The following is a 17570-nucleotide window of genomic DNA, read 5'->3' as shown; positions in this document are numbered from 1 at the left end:
TGCTGCTCCCGAGAGCAGTGGCTTTTGTCCCTGTAGACACGGCCAGTGGAAAAACCGGAAAAAATAATCCAGAGTTCTAAAGTAAGAAAGAGAGCATCCAGGCAGAGGGAAATTGCATCCAGGGTAGAATTTGATTTGTGTATATTGGGGAGGGTGTAATCCTTTTCATCTACCTCGCATGAACTCAGGTTAGCCCCTGCCCGGGAGGGTCGGGGGAACTGCTGGAAATTTCTACACCAAGCAACAAGGTACTTGGCGAGAAAATTAGGAGAGAGGGTCCCCTCACTGAATTTCTTACTTTCTTTGGAAACCCAGAGGCGGGAAGGGCTGTTTTTCTCATCTGAGGCCCCAACAGGAGTGAAAGTGATATTCAGGAAAGAGACGACGGCAGCTTCTTCCGATGCTGGGGCGGGGGTGGGGGTGGAGGGGCGTAGAGGAGGGGAGCGCAGGCTGGGGGTAGCGAGGATGAGATGGGGCAAAGGTACGCGTCCAGGTTACGGCACCCGGGAGGCGCTGGGGTGCTGAGCGAGCGGCGACCACCGGGGCGCATTAGTGGGCCAGACAGATAGGTGGCACTCGAAGCCCGGAAAAAAAAGCGAAGGCGCCGGCCCCGAGTGGCCTCCGCGGCGGCCGCCGCCACCATAAAGCCCGCGGCGAGATTGCGACCGGCGCCAGGTGAGTAATAGGCAACGAAATCCAGAGAGATTGTGAGCCATTCACCCCACAGTCAACCAGCGCCACAAGAGTTACTCATTAACATCACTATATACAAATAAGATACACAGGAGATTAAAAAAAAAAAAAAGCAAGCTGTGGGAGAGGCTGGACGCACGTCTGAGCACTGTCCGATAATTGGGGGTGGAGGGGCGGAAAGGAGGTGAGCAAATCTGCAAATTTGGCCGGAGAAAGAAAAGGGTTCCTTCCCTCTTTGAGCCCGAGGTTGTTTGCCCCCACTCGGGAAAGCGCCGCTGGGCGCAACCCAACTAGCACCTTCCAGGGGCGCAGCACCGCGTGTAATCGCGGGGCCAAGAACCCGCGCTCGCCCTGGAAATCTCCGAATCCTCCGTGGAGCTAGCGCCCCGAAGGTCCCCAGGCGGTTAGCCCCCGCCCCGATTGTTCTCGTTCCCACCCCGGGAGACAGCGCAGGAAAGGCTAGCTGGAGGTGGAAGGGGCTTTGCCCCCCTCTTCAAAAGGTCCCGACCCCGATCCCCTTCCAAGTACAGGATGAAGGAGGGGAGGGAGTCCTCCTCGCCGGCCATTCAAGAGGCTCGAAGGTGACAGGGACTTGGGGCCGGGCTGGCGGGCTCCAGGGAGGGGGGAGAAGGGCAGCCGCCAGGCAGGCTCCGGCTGGGTCCTCACGTCATGGTCTCCAGGGCAAGTAAAGCCTCGAGAACCTTCCCTCATCCCCCACCCATACACACACGAACACAACACACGCGCGTACACACACACACACACACACACACACACACACCTCCGAGAAGCTGGGGATGGGGAGGCTAGGAGACCAAAATACTGTCACGGCCTCACCATTTTTTATTGAATGTTTCAAAGATAAATTGAACTTCAAAAGGCAACTCCCCAAACAGCCTGGGGCTGGTTGGAGGGGAGAACTGGAGGAGGGTGTCAGCCTCCTGGGTGACTTTCCCCTTGGAGGGGGTCAAATATGCGCCCTGGAATTACCTTTCCCTTGCGGGGAAAACTGGCCTCCTCCCTCGCGTGACACAGCCAACTCTGCGCGGAGCTGGTCGCTCTTTGCACGCAGGACTTCGGGATGGGGCCTCATCGGGGCGCCTTGGGTCAGCCTGGTCCAATCTGAGACACCAGGGACTGCAGGGGGGACGTTGTCTCCTCCACTTCTCCTGCAACCTGGGGGATTGCTGTCTTGCCAAGGTGGGGCTGGCCCAGAGAAGATTCTGCTAGCCTTTTTGCACACTGGTACAAGGGTATTTTTTACTTAGATTTCCCATATGGAGGTGAAAATGGAGAACGAGGCTAAAACGAAAACGTTCACTGTCCAACGTATTTTTGGTCGGATCCGTGTGGGAAACTTTGACATAGGGAGGGGAGCATTCTTTTTCCATTAAAACTGAAGTATATGAAATTGCTATTCTATCCAGTTCTAATCAGACCCCTTCCGTCTCTCGTTTTCCTCCCTAATTTAAAGGAAAAGTAATTTCAGATTGAAGCGGCTGGCTCTCTTCGACCGAGTGAGGGACTTTTGTTTTTAGCTTTGTAACTTGAGTGACAGCTCATTTTGGTTCAGTGGGGGCGGTCTTAATTACTTAAAGGCAAAGAGAAGGGGATAGAGGAAGGAAGGAGAAAGACTCCGCTCTCAAGAAAGTTCCTTAAAGAAAGCACTTAACACGAGGCCCAAAGACATTTCAATAAAAATTTATTGAAATTTCAATGACGTTTTAAAGAGAGGGGGAGAAATACAGAAAACCAAAGAACTCAACAATTATAACACAAAGTATACCTTCATGAGTTTTTGTCTTAAACAATCTCTCAGCACCTGACTTTTGAACTGTGAATATATCTCTATAGGCACCAATTCAAAACACCATCAATATTGAAGACAGTAGTCAATTCCACTTCATTTGAAGAAATCAGAGACTAGCAAATACAAATACAAAAGAAAAATCAGAAAGTCAAACCACAGCCTCTGTACTCCCCACCCTTCCCACCCCCAAGCAATCTCAGAACCACTCTTTAGGGTGTTATATTTTAAGGAATTTAAGGTGGAGCTGGGAAGTAGCCCCACCTTCCCAATCTTGCATAAAATAGGCAATAGCACTTTCCCTCACTCTTAGACATTAAAAAAGAAAAAAAAAATTTTTTTGCAGACGATTCTTTTGAAAGTGTGTTGGTGTTGGTGCAGAAAAGTGTGTTTTCTAGTTTTAAAGGCGATCCTGTGACCTTGAAGTAAAACTGACTAAAGGAAAACAACACAAAACCTGACAGCTGCAATCCTATTTACATAGAGCTATATACAATGTCAATAAATTAAAGTTTAATTTTCCAAGCATTCATATTCCACCTATTTACAAGAGTTATCAAATAATTACATAAATACTTTGCTAATAGTCTCGCTTCTTCTTTATTATTTTTTTAAAACCTTGTTATTGCATATACAGGAAAGAGAAAGAACCGCCAGAGAGACATGAATCCTGCTACAGAGCTTAGATAAAATAAACTCATTTTTTTGTGTCTTCCCCACCTCTTCCCTTTAAATCCTCCCCCTTGGGGTTGCCGATGAGAACTGGGTAAAAGGTGTGGGGTCATGTTCTTTTCTCTCTAAAAGCAAGCATTCAAAATGAAAAACCACAAATACATCACTGTGGAACATGCAAGAAGAGACCTATAGCGGCTCTTAAAACATCACAAGAATATTAAAAAGACACAGATTTCCTTAATAGAGACTAAACAAAGCTGGCAGCGACTCCCACCCCACCCCCCCAAAAAAAACAATGCTGCTCAGTAATTTATTTAGAACTGATATGCAAGTCACTATAAAGTTTTTAAACTTCACAAACAGAATCATGTTAATGTATTCATTTGCCCCCGGTATTTTTTTTTAAATTTTATTTGTTTTTGTTTCCACTTGACACGGTGAAGGAAAAAATATATAAATCTGCACTGGGGGAGAAGTCTTTCAACACCTCCCCTCTGGGTAGACCTGGCTACCTTTTTCTTCCCAGGCTCCCAGACTTGCCTCGCTGGAGGTGCTCTGGACAGACCTGTTTTAACTCCCACCCGCAACAGCTCAATGCAACAGACGTTTCTGAGCCCCCAGAATCTGAGCCAGATCCCGGATATATAAACCACGCCAAGAAGACAGAGCCTGTTTCTAGCATATTCTCTCGAGGGAGTCCGGCACCCCTTCCCAGACAGGACTGCACAAAGCAGGGCTAACCCCACTGCACGTCCGTGGTTTATTTTACATCCAACAAAGTGCACTGCAGACGTGACTGGACTGGAATGAAGAGACTTTTCTGGGGAGGGGCTTATGGGGACGCGCTGCGGGACCTGTCCGGCTTGGCTTCCAAGCCGCTGACCAACCGCTGGATGCTCTGCAGTTCGCTGGTGGCCGCCTCTTTCTCAGGGCAGAGTTTGGGCGACAAGGACACCGAGCTGGAGGAGAGGGTGGAGGAACGGCTGTTGAGTTCTGAGCCCGAGTCCACAGCCACCGAGGCCGGGCTGGCGGCCAGGGCAGCGGCTTTGGCGTCCAGGGGCCCCGCGACCGCCGCCATGGACGGCAGGGCGGTGGTAAGCAGGCTGCTGCTGTCGGGGACCGGCAGGGGGATGGAGTAGGGGCTGTAACGCAGCCGAGGACGCATGGTGTTCAGGTTGAGGAAGGGGTGACGGTGCACCGAGCTGGAGGCCGCTGCGGAGGAGGCGGCCGCCGCCGCCGCCATGTACGTGTAAGGGTAAGGGAACAGGCTTCCGAAAGGCGACATGGCCAGGCCCTGGGGAAGGAAAAGAAATGCATCCAGCGAGTCAGCCGAGAAGGGGCTGTGCGGTAGGAAGAAGCCACCCTTGTCTATTCCCCTCCCCCACACTCCTACCCCCACTCCCACCAACCTGGGACCTTGCACAAGTCATTGTTCTTTCTCTCTGGGGATGTGAAGTTGGAGAGAGGGGGAGGAGGACACTCAGACTTATTTCTCCAGGTCTAAATCTTAGCTGTGCCACTCTAGGCCTAGATATTTCCGTCCCTGTTCTTCAGCTTTCTTGTATAAAAAAAATAACCAGGGGAATATTAAATAATTCATATACTGTTGGGGACTTTGTAAATATTAAATGAGCTAGTAAGGTGCCTGGCCAATAGGACTGTTAGAAATTCTCCCCTCAGGGTCAGTTGCTGCACCTGTTAAATGGGACAATCGAGTCAGTCTACCCGCAATGGCAGCTGAGTGAAAGCCAGACGACGTAAATTATTAGACAGAATTATTTTTCATCTTGGTTCCCCCCACCCCAAACTCTCCTACTTCAACCCTGGAAGTGTTGCTAATGAAAAAAATCCAGGGAAGTTAAGCAAAAGGAAACTGGGAATGGAGGAGGAAAAGGGGATTTACTATAAACAGAGACAAAGAAGGAACCTAGCCTGATATACTGGTGTTACAGGTGGAGAAACTGAGGTAGGCCCCAGGGTCACAGGAAATCACTCAGCTAGTAAAGTGGCAGAAGCGGAATTTAAAATCCAGGGACCCAGATCCGGGCCAGTTACCTGTCCCTTCCCTTGAGATTGCCCAGGCAGCCCCTTGCACACCTATCACCTGCCCACCTACAACCAGGTCTCCAAGAGGAGCTAATGGAGGAGATGGCAGGAATTGAGAAAGGCCAGAAACCAGTCCCCTCCTCCCCCAGAGTGGGAGGCCAATCCTGCCTCTTGGCTCAAGGAAGGGAGAAGAATGTGCCCAGAGAAAACAAAAGGCAAGGGCATGCAGAAAACCCCTCAGAACCTTTTTGCCAGTTCAGAGCGTTTCCAAGCGGCCTGAGACTTCTCCTCTGCCACCCCATGTTCCAGCACAGCTGTCTGAACCATACAGAGGCCGCCAGGCTGTCCCTCTCCTCTGACATTTCCCACGTGTGCACAAAATATTAACCCTTTTGGGGAACAGGCCTGCTTGGGGTGGGGGAAGGGGGGCAGGGAAAAAGCTTCAAATTGGGAGAAAAGGCTGGAAAACTCAAGACTCAGTTCCCACCCAGGGAGTCACTTCCTCTCCCCAGGCCTCAGTCTCCCCCTTGTTTAATTCCTTGGGGAAGGTTGGTTATGAGACAGTTAAGAGACCTTTCAGCTCTGAAGTGAAAATCACAGACCCTGAAGTCAGACTGCCTGGGGTAGACTCTTAGCTCCACCACCTACTGGCTGTGTGACCTTGGATAGTTACTCAACATCTCTGGGCTTCATCTATGAAGTGGAGGTGATACTAGTCCCACTGAAGTCAGAATAAATCAAGTACTTAGAAGAATGCCCAGCACAACACAGTGCTGGGTATAATTATTATTACTATGTACCTACTCTGCTATAAACAGCCCTTGACTGTGAAAAAAACTAAGTTTTTTGGGGGGGTAAGTGTGAGGTTATAATGAATCAATGAGATAAGGCTTGCACCTAGCAATTATTATCATTTAAAGCTACTAGGCCGGAGACTGGGTGAGGGTCTGGTATCAAAGGGTGCATGGAGGGAGGGGCTGGAGAGGAGGCAGGAGGAAGGACGATAAATAAATACCTGGGAGGCCAGGACATGCTGCTGGAGGTGGAAAGGCAGGGTGGCCGCGGAGGCCCCCGACAGTCCCTGTGCCGCAGCGGCTGAGGCCATGGCCGTAGAATCCAGGCCTGAAACGCCAGTGGAGGCCCCGGACACAGTGGCCAACAGGGGCCCCATGCCGGCGGCCATGCTGGAGAAGGCGCCCCCCATAGCGAACTGGCCGGGGTGCAGGAAGAGCGGGTGCCCGTTGAAAAACTGCTGGCCAGCCAGGCCCGGGGCGAAGCCAAGGCCAGGCAGCGGGCCCTGGCCCAGGTGCGCTGTGGCCGCATCGGTCTGCACCGTGAGAGGCGCGAAGGCCTCCTTGCCTGGCAGCGCGCGCGCTTCCTCGGCCTTGGACGTGGCCGCGCCCTCACGGCCTGGGCTTCGGCGTTCCTCTGCGCCCAGGCCGCGGGTGCTGGACGAGATGGTGGCCGGACTGTGACGCGAGTCGGGAGACGCCTTGTCCATCCGCCCGCTGTCGCGAGGCCGGCCTCCGGGCTCCGCCGAGAATAGGTGAGCCTTGACCGCCGGGCTGCCCTTGTCGCGGCTCGGCTCCTCCGACGTGGTGGTGGAGATCTTGGCTGCGTCGCAGGCCTCCGGGCCGTGCTCCTCTTTGCTCTCGGCCTCAGCGTCACTCTCACCCTCGCTGGCACACAGATCTACCATAGGAGGGGAAAAGGCAGGGCGGAAGGGCGTTAGTTCCAATCTGGACCAGTGGAAAGCCAGTTTCCCAGTTTGAATCTTGGCTTGGCCACTTACTAGCTGGGTAACACCCGGCAAGCCCCTTAACCTCCCTGTGCCTCAGTACTCTTATCTGCAAAATGGGAGTGATGATACTTCATAACTTTAGTGGAAAAATTCAATGAGCTAATAATGAACTTAAGGTATTTGGATAGGCTGAAATCCTCCCCCCAGTCGGTAATGAATTTTTTTTTTTTTTTTTTTTTTTTTTTTTTGCAAGCAAGGATGGAGCTCCTACTGTGTGTCTGACTTTGCCTTTACTCACTGTTTCCTATTTGGTTGCAAATTTACTTTTTTAAAATAAAAAGTAACTTACACTAACACTCACTGCGGAACACCTTTAGGGTCTTTGTTCAGTGACTGATGAAGAGCTGCACCTTCCACACATTTGTGAATTCTTTCGGAAGGATTTGTTTGGAAAGAACCCTGACATCTGAATTGGTAGTGGCAGAAACGAACACCCCGCCCCTAACACACACACACTCCACTGGGCCTCTGTTTGCCCCAGTCCCAACAGACAGATGGGTGATGGGCAGCCCCCTCCTGCCCCCAGACAATCAGAGATTCTTTTTGCTCTCACCACACCCTCTGTGGGTGTCCTACTAGGAAAAAAGAAAAGGGGATCCTATTTTATGTTTAAAGCTTAAATGGATTGATGACAGAAAGGACTTTCATTTTTTATTAAACATAAAAAACAGGTTTCTTCCCGTTGCGCGAGTGTGTGTATCTTTCCATAGAAATAGTTCTTTGCTCTTTAAACACAGGAAACCAACTGGGGATTTGAACCATCTCGACCCCTCCCCACCCCTCCCCACCCCTCCCCAATTCACATTCCCTGTGCTCCATCTCCTTGCACAGGTTGTTGCTCTATGTTTTCTCGGCCACCATCTCTGTTCCAGGTGGCAGAGAATCCCTGGCCTCCCCCAGTCCAACACATTTTACCTTTGAGATCAAAGATGGTAAAAAAAAAGTCAGTAGCTGCTTGATTGGAGACAATGGGAGGGCAGAGAAAGTGCTCCAGGCAGTTTTCTAAGCAGGGGAGGGGGGCGGCCACCAAGAGGGAATATACAGACCAACACCATCCTTACTCCCAGTCAAACTAAGGTTTGAGGGAAGGGATTCTGAGCTGTTCTTCTATTAGCTTAGAAGGGGGACACACACACCCGATCACCCTTTGTGAATGTTGGCTCCAGTTTTCGGAAATTCAAGAAGGGTCTGCAGCTTTTGAAGGGCAAGTTCCCTGGTGTGTGCCCCGGTCCCCAATGCTTCTAGGCCTCCAAGACCCGGAGTCCAGACATCGAAGGTGACCAGGCTTACCTTTGAGGTTAGATGTCCCAACAGTGGAGACAGCTGGGGACGAGGACTGAGCAAAACAGCTGAAGGCTGCCTGTTCGCTTGAGGACTCATCGGAGGTGCCATTCTCCTTTTTGTGTCTGTCATCGAACACCCTCATGGACTGCAGGGTGAGCTGTTTCCTGAGGCAGAAGCCCACACCCAGCCATTACAGAACGGAACATACATTTCCCCCCTTTCTGTGTCTCACCCACTCCAAAGAGGCACACACACCTCACCTTGCCTGCTGCCCACGGACAACACTAATTCTGCAATCTGCTTGCCTGGGGGCAGCCACACAGACCTATGCATTGTTCTTGACCCTCTAACTGGGCTGAAGAGTGTGGCACCAGGAAGGCGACTCAGGTTGCATTTATTCAAGATCAGAGTTTCATTAAGGAAAGGGCATGGGCTTGAGCTGTGAAATCTTGTTTAAAAGCAAAAAAGCAAGAGGGGAGGTTGGAGCTGACCAGAGACAGCTGAACAGCAGGCCTGGCAGAGGGAGGGGACGGGGGACCTAACCCGGTGAACACAAACAGCCTACAAACTCCCCACTGGTTGCTAAGATTGGGAGGAAGTGGTTATTTCATGGTGCACTTTTCTGTAATCGTTTCGCCAACACATTAATTGGAGTAAAAAATCTGTTTAGATGTTAGAAATTATTTTTTAATGCCCAACCCCCCCTCAGGGGATAGGTTAAAAATTGGGGTTGATTTTCTGGATTTTAGAAATTCTTTGAAAGTGGGTGGGGGAGTGGAGAGCTTCTTTCATATACTAACCAGCTGTCTGCTTAATGCAAAATGATACATGTACCCATGAAAAAGGGAACCACAGATTTCTCCAGGGGATTCAGTTCTGTCTGATGGTATTTGCAGGACGAGATTGCAAAAATTCCAAAGCATTTTGTGCACGGCTTAGTTCTTTCCTGGGACCTGCCCAGGATGAACTTCAATTAATTAGGAATTAATAGGCATCTGTATATAATCAATTATCCCTGATGCTTTTCTTCCAGAGAGAAGTATGGTGTGGCCTAGTTAATTTCCTTTAAGGTAACAAGTAGGTGGGAGAAGTACAGTATACCAAAATCCTCAAGCACATGGCACAGGGGAGTAAATGATTTCCCACCTTCCCCTCCCCTTCTCAATATAAGTGCCAGCATCCCAATTCTAACAGTGAGACTTGGGACCTAGCAAAGTGATTTTTTTTTCTAAATTACCTGAGAAATAAGTAACTATCTCAGCTTACCGTTTTTCTCTCCTGCCATTTCCAGTGTCCCGGAAACCTTTTGCAAAAGGGTTGTTGTCTATTTTTAACTGAGTTATCTAAAGGAGGAGACACAAGCAAGAGAGACACATTGGCCTCACTTTCTAGAATGTTCTGGGGGTGTTTTCCCCAACTCAACAGTTTACTAGAAATTTGACTGCCAACAGGAGACCTCATTCAGATATGCCAGGTTAAAGAGAAAGGGAGAGGAGATAATAACAGAAGTTTGGAGGGTCTGAGATAAAAATCAAGGGAAACTCTACCATGTCTTGGGTCTCCCATAGGAGGCCAACAAGGGATTCCAGGCTGAAATTACCCTACCTGGGAAATCCCTCATTCTTTTCTTTGGGCAGCTGACAGTTTGGGCTTAAAAATGGAAAAGTTGTCAGAACAGTCAAAAGGGACAACCTGTAGATTTTAAAAGTATGCTTTCATTTTGACTTTTTTATACAGTGCAATTAATCATAAAATATGTTGCAGCATATTTCCTGCCCCCAAACACACACACACACACACACACACACACACACACACACACACACACACTCCATACACTCCAACCTTTTCTGTGAATCTAATAAAATGATTTATGGGGTTTCGCTACTCTTGTGCCAGAGTGGGTTTGATTTTTTTGCTGGGGGGGGCGGTTTGGGGAATTACAATATTGACAATTCCAGATTTAAAAGGACCAAATGACCACTGGAAACATTTGTTTTCATTTATATGCTCTGCCACCGCCATTAGGTGGAGAAGGCCCATGGCCTCTTTGTCTGATCAAAAATGCTACAATTTATTATTACACCAGCAATTTAAGATTCACTGGATTCTGGGCCTAGAGGGAGCATGCATTCTACACAGTGAGGGGGAAAAAATGCCATACATAGTATGTAATCTTTCAAATCCCTTCCCTTTGGGTGAACAAAATAATATATACAGAGTTCCCTAGAGGTGGAAAAGGGCCCCATGGCTGGATTCTTGGTCTTGGAATAAATTCGTGTGTGGAAGACTTGCAGAGAGAAGTCGTAATATCTTCATCTCCATACTAAGGAAATATACCTGAAAACACCCCCATCAGCCGGCCACAGAGGACCCACCTACAGTGATAGTGAATTCAAAATGCAGGTGTTGTCCAGTGGGCTGGACTCTCACTGAGATCCAGGGTTCAGAAGTTGAAGAACAGGGGTCCCCAGTTGCCCCCCACCCCCACCCCCATAACTGCCTGCTAACAGCAAGCTGGCAACTGGTGGATCAGCAGCAAGAGTCGCTTTGTGTCTCTGTGCTATGTGCCCATGACCTTCAGGCCACCATAATTTTATATACCAGGTGCTGCCTGCTGTTCCATTTGGGTACACTATTAATCCCCGGCCTCAGGTCCAAGGGAGAAAAAAACTTCAAATGAAGTGGTGACTTTGGTTACCTCCTCTCAAAAGCCTCAGACAACTCAATTAGCATGACCCTGTGATCAGAGTAGGTTTTTCCAAACACACACACACACACACACACACACACACACACACACACCATAAAAAGCACAGCAGCATAAAAGGTAATAAAAACCAGATCAGCTACTCAGGATTTCTGGCTAGGGGAGAAAAGCTGGTCTCTACTGGGATTCTCCTCCCAGTATCCCCAGTGGCTTTTGCCTTAAATGTTTAGCTGATTCCTTGAAACTTCTTCCTGAAGAAGAAGATGAACCTTGAAACAAACAGGGGAAAGCCCAGGGTGGGGTGGGGGTGGGGCATCAGCAACAGTGGTTACTGGAGCTTCTCACTGGCAAAGTTAGTTTGGCATTTTTTCCTTCTTTTTTCTTCTGCCTCTGCAATGTGCTAGCGGCCCCTTTTCGCAAAAGCCCCACTGACAGCCAAATCACAAAAAGAAAACGCGAGGCCCCCATCCCAATTCTCCTGTGACTTTCTCCTCCTCACCCAAAGCAGTTTAAAGGGCAGGAAAAAACATCACCATTAAAAAGAAAAGCATCTTCGGTTACCTTATCATTCTGATATGCTGTCACAGCGATGAATTCGGTTTCGGGGAACAAGTATGTCCGAAATGTACTATAAGGAAGTTTCAGGATGTCATTGGCTCTGACGATGTGAAACCGGGGCTGGTATTTGTGCATAGAGTTCAGTATAGTCTGCAGGGGCAGGGAGAAGAGACACACATCAAAAAAGGATTTAGAGGGACAAACAGGATCTTAGAACCCCTGCCAGGCTGACAGCTACCCCACCGGAGGGTACCACGGTCGGAAGGAGCCCACCTCCTGGAAGCACCTCTTTGGGTACATTTCCCTCCACAGATGTTATCTTCCGGAGAATCCAATTTGCTCGTCAGTTTCCAAAGGGTCCCCCCCACCCTCACCATCTAAGGTTCATTTGAACCTTGAACCCTAGCCTACCTGAGTACCAAAACTATAATTCCCCTGCCACGTTGCGTGATCACTTGGGAAGGCCAAAGTCTTAAAAGATAGAGAAAAACATGCATTTTAATTTACAAAATGATTCAGTCCTTTAAGCGCCCACTAATTGACGAGCCCACTCCACTTAAAACCCTGAAAGGCTGAACTCTAGAGAGGAATATTTACGCCTTAATCAAATCAAGGGCTTCAAATGCAATTCCTGCCCGCTGAAGATATTTCCGCGCCATTCTCGTCTTTCCTGGGCCTAATCTTTCTGCTTATTCCTCGCTTATCACTGTTTATTTTATTAAATGTTGGGGAGGGGTAGGGGCCGGGGCAAAAGGTCCTTTGCTTGACTTTTACAAGCAATCCAAGTCTCCTGAAAGTTTCTAAGCATGCTCGCACCGAATGTATACACTCCCAATACGCACACAATTTTTGCACTGGAGATCTGTCTCATTTCTAGTAGACCTGACTTTCACCTAAGCCAGATTCTTTTTTCAGCAAAAGAAAAAGTCTTCCCCAACATGGAATCACACCCTTTCACCAATGTAATCAAGGCTTCGAACCTTAAAACTCTCCCAAGAAATAAAATGGCTGGTTTCCAAAGATGCGTATGATATCTTAAAATAAATCCTTTATGAATACATAACTTTAACATTGATTTTATATTTTAGCGATTAGTTTTTACTTCACTGTCAGGTCAGGCTTTTCCCAAGACCTGGAATTGCCCTAAAACAGGCACTGGTACGTTTTCTTGACCTAGTTTCTTTTAGAACGCCAGGCCTTCCATTCTCCGTAGAGAAACACCCCCGACTCTGAGTTCTCTCACCGACTCTGTAGTAGATCCAACAAGTACGCTACGTTTCACTACAGAGAGCAAGGGAGAAGTCTGAGCAGAAACTCACGATTTTAAATGGCATGGGGGAAGCATTGCCTTTGCTAGAGTGAAGAAAGAGAACATTTTACTGAAGGGAGCGATGAAACTTACAAATCCGTGTTTGTCCGAAATGTTGTTGGTGAGTTTCAGTTTGTGGAAAGTGACAACTTTGGACATCCACTGTTCCCCGGTAGCCGGGCTGTCCGGGTGAATATACATTCTCTTTGGCATTTCAGGGTCAGCCTTACCCGCCACCATCCACCGAGAATTGTGAAATTTATATCGACAGTCATCAGCAGCTATAATGTCCATCAACAAAATATATTTAGCTTTTTTATCCAGCCCAGAACATCTTACTTTAAATGGGGGGAACATTCGCCTGCAATAGGAGAGAAGGGAAAAGAAAAAATAAATAAATAAGTCACTTAGAATCTTGGGTTTGAGTCTCTATTTATCCTAAAATATTTAAATTAAATTTAAAATGTGCTACTATGATGGGTGAGCTTATTTGTTTCAGTGTGGCTAGGTGCAAAATTGTTTTCTTCCACAACAGAAGTATTAAATAGGCTCCATTTCTCAATCTTTAAATGTCCCAAGATTCAAAACAAGGGAATTATGGCACTGCATTTCTCTACCTCGTCTCACAATTTCTTTATATATATATTTTTTCTGTTTATAGATTGTGACTTTATAGATTGTCCTCTTTATAGAGAAATTCTTGCCCATGCTTTTTCCTGTGGGTGTCTAGTTCTAAACAGCTCGGGGTAGGATTTTAAAAGTGCGGGTCAGTTAAGGCTAGAATTTTCCACCACCCGTCGATGAGAAAAGGTTAAACGTATCAAGGAAATAAACGTCAAGTTGTACTCCTGCTTCAGAACTGCCATCCCGCTGCTGGCGAAATGAAACTGGACTCGGTGAGTTCTTAAAACGAATTTTGTAGATTGGGGTGGACTCCCAGGCCTGATAACCAATCTGCCTAGGAGCTGCTAACCACATTCCCCCGATTGCTCCGGCCAGTCAAAAACTGCAAGATTGTGCCACCAAATTGCTATTTATTTCCCAGAAGTGTTGGCATTCTATACTCTCGACTTAAAAGGAAGCACTTCGCTGTGAAACTGGCTAAATGTCTCCTGGGTCTGAGCATTTTTATGCCCAACTTTGGCCTCCTTTAGCTTGGAAAGAAAGACACAGAAAGCTGAAGACATCAAGCGAGGCATTTTATTTTTATTCTTTCAACTTTATGCCTTGATAAACTTCAATGCCATAAAAAAAAATCTGTGATTTTAAGTGACAGGCAGGTTTCGGGTCAGGCAAGGACCTCTAAACGTTACGTAAAATATGGTTGATAGTATTCACACATAATACAGAAGCATTTCATCTGTCTAGGTCTCCCCACTGGCTCTTTGGGTTTGCAAATGTAATTTTAATTATCCCAAAATCCCCTGCTGAACTCTCCCTCAGATTACAGACACGTGAAGCGGTGTGGACAAACAAACCCAGCGGCCTCTCTGACCCTGGCAGCCGAAGGCTCAGGCCCCCTCCAGACCCAAAGGCTAGGCTGGAGGGCAGAAAGAGCCAGAGTAAGCTGGTGACAGGCCTCTCGTTACCACACAAAAGAAAGGGGCTTTACATTTTTCTGAGCACAAAATGAAACAGACAAAAACAAAACATCAACAAAGCCAGAAGGATGTTTCAGAAAGGTTTAAACAATGAAACTCCTGCAGTGAGGTGGTTTTCTTTCTCCCTGCAGAAATGTCTGGGCTCCACCGAAAAAACTGTCTATGCTGTAGGAAACCCAGGATGCAGACTTAAGTTAGGAAAAACCGCCGCCTGCAGACACCCAGGTAAGCTGAAATTTCCTGCCACGGGGTCAGGCCCGGGAGTCTCTGTGCAGAGTTCCAGGGGGACTAAAGTTTTCCTCTAAGGCAAAATTACTGACAAACCGACTGTCCTGGGAGAAGAGAGAGAAAGGGAGGGGAAAACCCTCCAATAATTTTAGGGAGGGGGCCCGCTGCTTGCTTACCTTCCCGACTTAGTAATCACCATCTCGGTGCCTCGCTTGTGGAACTGATCCCAAAGTTCTTTGGCCTCGAGGTGAACCTTAGGGTCATCTTCCACCTCTTCTTCGGGCTCCATGGTCTTCAGAGGCCTCAGATGCGCCTGGGGCCCCAGGGACGAGAAAGGGATGCCGGTCTCGGCTGCCCCCACCAATTGATCCATGATCGGCTTGGCCAGGGCGCCCGGCAGCGAGAGCGCCGCCGCGCCGTTGGGAGGCAGAGTCAGCGCGGGGAAGAAGGGCGGCTGGTGACCCAGCACCGCGCTCATGGCGAAGTCCGGCGCCCGGTGAGGTAGGAACGGATGGTAGGCCATGCTTGTCCCAGGAATGACCGGATCTCTCATGGAGAGGCTCATCCACTCCAGGCGGGCGCGCTGGGCTCCAGCCGGGGACAAGTCCTCAGCTGCTGTTTTGTTGTTTTGTTTTGTTAACAGCAGCACATAGTTTAAAAAAGAAAAAAGGCAAAAAAAATCACAACTAAAGCACCTCAAAGGGAGGGGGTAAGTGTCTTTTGGGGAGGAGAATGCCGCTTTTAAAGAGGGCAAGGCGAGCAATCAGGAGACATAGTCGCTGGGGTGACTGTCCTCGTGCCTTGCGTTTTTAAAAAGCCGCTTCTGCAAGTCGGTTTCAGAGGCGAGGGGAGCCGAGCAGCCTCTCGACTCGCGCCGGAGCTCGAAATAGACACTCCGGCCCTGGGTCCCAGGAACCGCGCCCCAGCCCCCAGTTCTTTGTTGCAAATGCGAACAGTTCTCCTAGGAGACTTTTTACCTTTTCTTCTCCTTCTTCCCCCCGCCCCCCTATCTCTCTTGTTCTGCCTCTTTCTCGCAGGCGGCGCCTGCAGTTGCGCTGGACCTGGCTTTAACTGCCGGCGAGAGAGCGGAAAAAGTCTCTCTCCTCAAAAAAAAAAAAAAAAAAAAAAAGGCAAAAAAAAAAAAAAAAACCACCACTCTGATTTAAGCCCTCTTCTCCCAGCGCTATCAAAACTTGAACTGCACACTGGCTTCCGTTCGCCTCCTCCTCCTTCCTCTGCTCCGAGCCTCCGGAGGGTGTCTGGGTTTCAATCCGAAATCTGGCCGTGCTCTTCTCCCGCGCCTGTCTTCCGTGTCCTAAAACGTGAGCGAATTCGCTTCCTAAATCTGCGTCCAGACGCGCAGGGCAGGAAGGATGGAAGGGGGAGGAGGGAGAGAAAGAGACGGACGGAGTGGGAGAGGGAGAGCGAGGAGAGGGAGGGAGCGAGCAAGCCAGCGAGAGCTCCTCGCCACCCTCCTCCGCCTCTAGAATTCCCCGGGCGTCTGCTCGGCGGCTCTAGAAGGTCGGGCTCTGCTGTGGGCTGCAGGGAGCCGGAGGCCTCTTGATTGGCTCTTTGACGCTTTCGGACCAATTGTGTTGCTGCATAGGCGTGGTTTTCACAGGTCGAGTGCTGGGGGATAGAGCCGAGTTATAAAAAGAAGGTGTCGGAAACTGTAACGTCGCAGCGCCGCATCGGTACTACTGCCTGTCCTGTGAATATGTCAACATGATCAGAGGGAGGGCGGGCGCCACTGGGGAGCGCGCTCACTGAGTCGCCTCTAGGTGGCTTATCGAGAGATCGCCGCAGCCCCAGAGCTCGCTCGCTTGCTCTCGCTCAGCCCACGTCTGAAATGCCTCAGTCATCCAGCCCGGGATCGAGGGAGGAGGCAGGGCCAGGGACGAAGGGGAGGAGGAGAGAGAGAGCGAGCCGGGCCAGGAAGGCGGAGAGCGCGCGGGGCGCCGGGCAGGGGCGCTCGCTTCTCGCGTGCTCGGCTCGCCTCACTGCCGCCGCTGCCGCTGCCGTTTCTCTCTCCTGCTCACCCTCTTACTAACCGGCCTTGGGCAAGCCAGGCGGACGGCTGGCTGAGCCTCCTGCGAGCTGCCGTTTAGCCGCTGGGCGCAACAAAAGCCAGCGGCAGCCGCGGGGAGGCGAGCGCCCAGACTCCAGGCTTGCGCGCTCTCCAGCCCCACGTGGAGCCAAGCTCCGCCCGGCCGCCGTTCCAGGGCTCCCGAGCTCGGGTGTCTCTCGGTGCCGGTCTCCCCTGCATCTGGGCTCGCGGGCTCACGAGCACACGGATGCGGCCAGATCTCAGCACACGCGTGCAGGGCACCCTCTTCACCATGCCCCACACGAACCTGGGTGCGGAGACCCGAACAACCCCTGCACGTCTGTACGCGAACATGCGCCAGCACACTGGGACCGAGCCACCCGCGGAAAAACATGTACATGCAAACACCTACACAGCCTGTGCCGCGAGGCCCTGTCTGCGCTCACTCGGGAGGCGGACTGGGGACTTTGTGAAATGCATTCAGCAGCCCTTTTAGATCTGGTCTCCCATCTGGATTCGGGCTCCCGGTATTCAACTTGAATGCGTGTGTGGGTGTTGAAGGGGAGGCTGGAGATCTGGACAACAAAGTGATCGCGGCGCAGGACTAGGTTCTGGGCCTGTCCCCGCCAGCCGCTGCCCTCACCTTGCAGGCCAGCTCTGAGCGGAGCTGCGGGTCAGGGGCCGACAAGCTGGGAGGGGGAGGTGCGCCAGCCTCCTGTCTTCTCTAGGCTTCGCACTTATCTCTCGGTGCCTCAGTTCTTTCTCCACCCCGGGACTTATCTCGCCAGAAGTCGGGGGTGAATTTGTAAAA

General features: G+C 50.0%; 1 protein-coding gene across 2 annotated transcripts; it reads right to left on the bottom strand.

Moving 5' to 3' along the window:
* Window positions 1–2378: 2378 nt before the first annotated feature.
* Window positions 2379–15740, bottom strand: TBX3 (T-box transcription factor 3). Of its 2 annotated transcripts, XM_019734107.3 has the most exons (8): window positions 14889–15740; window positions 12977–13244; window positions 11986–12045; window positions 11578–11724; window positions 9573–9649; window positions 8313–8470; window positions 6237–6913; window positions 2379–4469 (listed from the first exon to the last, which is right to left on the bottom strand). In XM_019734107.3, exons 1-8 carry the CDS (start codon window positions 15275–15277, stop codon window positions 4008–4010), a joined length of 2238 nt encoding a protein of 745 aa, XP_019589666.1. In that variant the 5' UTR covers window positions 15278–15740; the 3' UTR covers window positions 2379–4007. The 2 variants fall into 2 exon arrangements, with proteins under 2 accessions (XP_019589666.1, XP_019589667.1); XM_019734108.3 differs by lacking the exon at window positions 11986–12045 and having other exon boundaries at window positions 14889–15729.
* Between the last annotated feature and the right edge of the window lie 1830 nt (window positions 15741–17570).

Source organism: Rhinolophus sinicus, chromosome 9, assembly GCF_057876585.1.
Source record: "Rhinolophus sinicus isolate RSI-liver-muscle chromosome 9, RSI-T2T, whole genome shotgun sequence".
Lineage (NCBI taxonomy): Eukaryota > Metazoa > Chordata > Mammalia > Chiroptera > Rhinolophidae > Rhinolophus > Rhinolophus sinicus.
Note: the sequence above shows the minus strand (reverse complement) of the source record. Positions and strands in the feature narration are given on the sequence as shown.